General features: G+C 40.2%; 2 protein-coding genes across 2 annotated transcripts; both read left to right on the top strand.

Moving 5' to 3' along the window:
- Window positions 1-2,124: 2,124 nt before the first annotated feature.
- On the top strand, window positions 2,125-2,570 carry Smp_097250 (rrp4, putative; the record flags this gene model as incomplete). The annotated part of the gene is made up of 1 exon (XM_018788975.1): window positions 2,125-2,570. The coding sequence occupies exon 1, from the start codon at window positions 2,151-2,153 to the stop codon at window positions 2,568-2,570; it is 420 nt and encodes a 139-aa protein (XP_018646516.1). The 5' UTR covers window positions 2,125-2,150.
- A 362-nt stretch (window positions 2,571-2,932) lies between these two features.
- Window positions 2,933-5,033, top strand: Smp_064260 (rrp4, putative; the record flags this gene model as incomplete). Its single annotated transcript, XM_018788964.1, has 3 exons — window positions 2,933-2,968; window positions 3,477-3,614; window positions 4,347-5,033. The coding sequence occupies 3 exons, from the start codon at window positions 2,933-2,935 to the stop codon at window positions 4,974-4,976; spliced, it is 804 nt and encodes a 267-aa protein (XP_018646515.1). The 3' UTR covers window positions 4,977-5,033.
- Window positions 5,034-5,428: the final 395 nt, after the last annotated feature.

Raw genomic sequence — 5,428 nt, 5'->3', positions numbered from 1 at the left:
TTTCTGAAATAAAACGTGGAATAAATCGTCACGCGAATGAAATACACCTGTGATTCGGTACGCCTTTGTGTGGGCTTTAGAGCCCATAAAGTTGCTGTTCGACGAAGTATCAATTAGCTGCAGCCTACGTGAATCGACTAGCAATTCATAGTGCTGTAGGAAATCGATACCGAGTATAGCTGTGGGAACATCGGCAATGATGAACGTCCACAGATACTGTCGTCGGTTGCTCAGGTTGACCGTAAGTTGTCGTGTACCATAGGTGGGAATGACTGAGCCATTCGCAGCGCGTAGTCGAAGCATAGTGGCTTGAGACTTACTGTTACCGATAGGTACGACAGAAACTTGGGCACCCGTATCCACAAGGTACCTAGCGTTGGTGCGATAATCGTGCACGTAAAATAAACGGCCAACCTGAGGTGAAGTGCCGGCGAGTACGGCCGCATTTACTCGCCGGCTGAGAAGTTTCCCGCCTTGTATGAGCAGGGAGCTCGACAATGACGGGCACCGGCTCCGAAAGCACGGTGGAACCAGCACCAACCTGGACTCGCTTCCGAAACCGCCTTCTGGCGTGGCTTGGAAGATGCCCGCTTGGGGCGAGTCGTTACGGCTTTTCGAGATTGTGACCTGGGTCGGGGGACGTAGGGGGCTGGCACATTTGCGCGGTCTCGGAAACTGAGACGAGTATGGATACATCTATCCCTATCCCCAGAAGCCGGAGGTCGTCTAGCATCGAGATCAACGTTAGAACGGGAAAAACTAGCAACTAAATGGTCGCCTTTGGTGTTAACTCGTGCCAGAATCTTATCTGCTATGAGGGCCACCTTGTTGAGCGGGGTGTCCTCGAGCAGAGCCGTAAGGGTTGGCTGGATACTGACTGGTAAGGCTTCGAACCACAACTCTTTGACTATCTCAGAGTCAGCTGTCATGTTTCCTGCAAGGGATTGCAGGCGCGTGAGGTGGTGGCTCGGCTTAGCATCACCCATAGGGTGACGTGCTAAAAGTGTCCTCAATCTTTCCTCTCTTGATGGGAGGAAATGTCGAAGGATGGCATCCTTAAGACGGTCATAAACGTTTGGAACGTTGGGATTGAGGACAACCTCACGGACAGCGGTTAGGTGATCCCCGGGCAATGATTCCAAAGCGTAGGCGTACTTTTGCCTTTGGTTGGTTATGCGGCGGATCTCAAATTGAGATTCCAGTGCCGCGAACCAGACTTCTGGATCATGAGGGATGAAAGGAACCGGTCGAAAGTTGATAACCTGTACCTCGGAGTCTATTATATTTATACTACTCTTATCGTTATCCACCATGGTAAGTTGCCAAGATATTATATATTGAAAAATATCAATACGAATATATGCAACAGATGTGGATAGATAAATAGACTCACCGGATTGATCTGGTTTGGAGAATTGGCCAAGTTTGACTTGTGCTCGATGGATTGGGTTACCAGCTGTATTGCGTGTTCCAACAACGGCTCACCAGTTGTAGTGCGTGTTCCAAATACGGCTCACCAGTTGTAGTGGATGTCGAGTCGTGGGCGGACTATGATCACCACTACTATTCGATTACGCGTACAAATATGACTTGGTTCCCTTGATAGCCCGTAAATCAGAAGGCTTTACTAGTCCAGATCAAGTATAATTATTGGCGATCTCGTGGTATCGAAATAATACCGAGACGTGCCAAAGAGTACAAGCGAATAAGCAGTGCGTGAGCAAGCTCGAACCAAACCAGGCGGTATATGGAACAAGAAGTGAAACGGATACAGTTAAACAAATATAGTAAAACAATCTCTGGTACAATTGGTTACAATAATAATAATTGTTTCTATTATTCCAATCGTGTTCTTATCGAGACTGGCCGGTCACTACAGTACTAATATGTCTTATCTTTTCCTTCCGTCTAGGATAGATCAGAACACGTAATATCAGCATCTTCTGTTGATATATTCAAAACGAGATTGGACCTCCACAGTGTAACAAACCGCAAGAATTAATATAGGTCAATAGATCTCCTATCCTTATTACTGAGGACTGAAGATTTCAAGGTCGTGTAGCAGAGGCAAGAAGATGTTTGTACGCTACACGCACTAAAATTATATGGCACTTCACTCATAGTCTGAATCAAAAACTTACCTCCAAGAGATGTCAATCTACATGTATCCGGCTATTGCTGCCCCCGAAAGGCATTCTGTTGATTATGTTTCTCAGGGTCAGCCAGAGGGTCCAAGCATTCAGCAAGGCTCTGCCGTTGTTCCTGGAGAAATAGTTTTTTCTTCTGTCGCAAGTCTTATAACTGGCCATGGAACCTATAGGAGTGTAGATGCTTCGTCTACGAACATTGGTGAGGATTTATCTTCCGCAGTTAATCCAGACACTTTGGCATCTGTTAATGGAGATCCAGGGATACAGGCAGGCAATATACACACTTCTCTAACTGGGCGTGTTAGGATAGTCAATAAACTCGTATATGTAGAGCCACCGAAGGCTCGGTACTTTGGCAATGTTGGAGATACTGTAGTGGGCCGCATTGTAGAGGTTAGTTTCATGACTTTATTGAAGTGATCCACAAATATATCTTTGTCACGTCACACCAAGTGCGTCGGTTTTTTCTAGCGTTAATCAACTAGAGGGAATCCAGTAGTTTCATTGTTCTGATTATCCATCATTAAGTAATTGAGTAGCTGGTTCTAAGGTACTTTGCTCACATTAGTAAATTCTACCTTGTCTCGTGAAATATATTTCAAATCCTCTATTTGCATAAGTCAGAGCCAGTCACGTAGTACCGCTTAACATTTAAAAAGATCTATATTTCTACTCATAGGATAGAAATAAACATTACGTCTGATAAATATCAAGTTCTATGAGTAAGTTTAATTCAAAGCTTCTAAGCTAGTAAAAACTACAAGCGATTCTCTGGCGTCTTCATGCTAGTGTTAGCTCAACATAATCCTGTGATACCAGTAAGTTTTTTCCTATAGCCCTGCGTGTAAACAGCTTGTTTTCAAATACAAAATACTACTGACATGTTAGGAAAAAAGTACTAGAAGGGATCAGTAGTATAAAAACACGAGTAGTTAAAACTTGAAACAGTGAAGGTAAAAAAGAAGTGCATAAAAAAAATTTAAAGTGTACAGTACAGCAAGGAGTGAGTAAATGTTTCACAAATTTTAGTGGAAAGTAATAGACTGTATGTAAATAAATTTTTGGGGCGTCTTCATCGAATGTTCTGTTTGTCTAACAATACTAGTAAGTTATCTACTTTTTAAGTTTCTGTAAGTTAACTTTAGTGTGATAATTCTGACTGATTCCATATTCTCGTATATAGTTCATTAGTTATGAGGTTGCTGTCTATGTGATGGGTGATATCGTCATGGATAATCACTATTTTGCAGGATTTTTAATGTACATATGAGTATAACGTCATGTGAAACAAAGTATATACCGTTTTCCTTCACTTGGTTATTTAAGGTTGAACAACGTCGCTGGCGTGTTGATGTCAACTCTGCTCTTCTAGCCAATCTAGCCTTGGCTAATGTGAAACTACCTGGTGGTGAACTTCGTCGGAAATCTGAAGATGATGAACGGGCTATGCGTTCTTTCATGAAGGTATGAGCTTACCTTATAATTGTTGAGTATGGGGATGTTTTGCTGGTAAATAAATTGACCATTAGTTTCATTTGAATCCTTATGACTTGTAATTTTATCCCATCAGTTCGACTATTTTTGTCTGTGAAGACAATGAACCTGGAGTCTATTGGTATGAAGATGACCACTGGAACTTCGGTTCTAAAATGTATCAGTCTCTCCGAGAAATTTTAGCAATTTTCTAGCTTAAGCATTTTGCTTATTAACCTAAACTATGCTTGATAAAGGCTGGTACTTTAAATTCGACGACTACAATGACGACTGTTTGAATAGTGGTTGTTTTTGTATCCTTATTACTTAAGATGCATCTGTAATTAAAATTGTTGTTAGGTATACTTCGTATGTCCTTACAGTGTTTATAACAACCCATTAATCCTTTTTATCTTTGAAAGTACTTTTTATGGTAAGTCCCGTAAAAATTTATTTTTTCAGCAAATATACAAACACAAATCATTATGCTTGTTTAACAGTGTTTAACATTGTCTCGATCCGAGATTTAAACGCTTTATGGTTTATTCGAAGCTAGAGACATTTGACTAGAAGTACTACTACTATATATATATATATATGAAAATTAGGTAACTGAAGTCTTTAATAGACATTGTGTTTCAGCAACTTTTTAACTCATCAGTGTGTATTCATAGTATTGATTTTTACGTTGGTATTTTTCGATACATCTTTGCGTTTTTTCAGGAGGGTGACCTCATTGTCGCTGAAGTTCATGAAGTTTACAAAGATGGAACATTACAACTTCATATGCCGGGTACCAGGACAGGCAAACTGGGAGGTGGCTGTCTTCTGCGTATTCCTCCTAGTCTTATTAAACGTCAAAAAATACATCGTCATCGTCTAGCGATCCCAAGAATGGATACACTTGATGGTCCTATAACAATATCTAATGAAGTTATTTCTGTTGGCCTCATACTTGGCTGTAATGGATATATTTGGACAGGTCCAGCAAGAGCTATGGATATTGGTCTTGGCTTATCGGCTCCAGTTGAAGCAGATTTAAATACAGCTAATGAATCGGAATTATTAGCTGAACGCATTGCAGTTTGTCGTGTGCGTAATTGCATTTTAGCTCTTACACATAATGGAATGCCAGTATGGGAAACAAGTGTTCTTACTGCATGCGAAGCCAGTTGGTCAGCTGATCAACAAAATGACGATGATGATGATGAGTATCAGCTGGAATTCGAAACTAGTATCAATAATGATTCTTCGGGTAGTAAATCTCGTAACCGCATCGCTCGTTTATTGCATCCAGAAGTTGCTCGTCGTCTTGTTACGCTTGTTCAAGCAAAATTAAAATCTGATTACTAACTTTGTACAAAAATAAATACAAATATCTTGTAAATAAAAGAATTTATTTTCATAGCTACTTGGTGGTTTCTATCTTAGTTTAACATATTGTAATCTGGATAATTTTCTGATTGTGGTTTATTTGGACTATTTAGTTTTGTGTGTTTATACATGTTCATATATGATCATCCGAGGTTATACGTACAAATCTGCACACTTCGATATCTCGCAAATAACGAATAGGTCGAAAGTTTGTCAATCATGTATGTCTGTTATATCTGGTAATTGAATTCAAACGATGGGTATCTTTAAACCAAGGTGTTTTCGTTTTTGTTCGGATAAACAAAATCAAATACAAAATTCGAACTATCGAACTATAATCGAGCTCTGGCATTTATCAGGGTAGTTAACTCTCCTCATTTTTATCTACTTTTTATCGTGGATATAACTCACTGTCTGACTTTACTGGGAGT

The sequence above is a fragment of the Schistosoma mansoni genome, assembly GCF_000237925.1.
Source record: "Schistosoma mansoni, WGS project CABG00000000 data, supercontig 0137, strain Puerto Rico, whole genome shotgun sequence".
In the NCBI taxonomy this organism is placed as follows: Eukaryota; Metazoa; Platyhelminthes; class Trematoda; order Strigeidida; family Schistosomatidae; genus Schistosoma; species Schistosoma mansoni.
The sequence above is the reverse complement of the archived record's forward strand: the minus strand, read 5'-3'. Positions and strand labels throughout refer to the sequence as shown.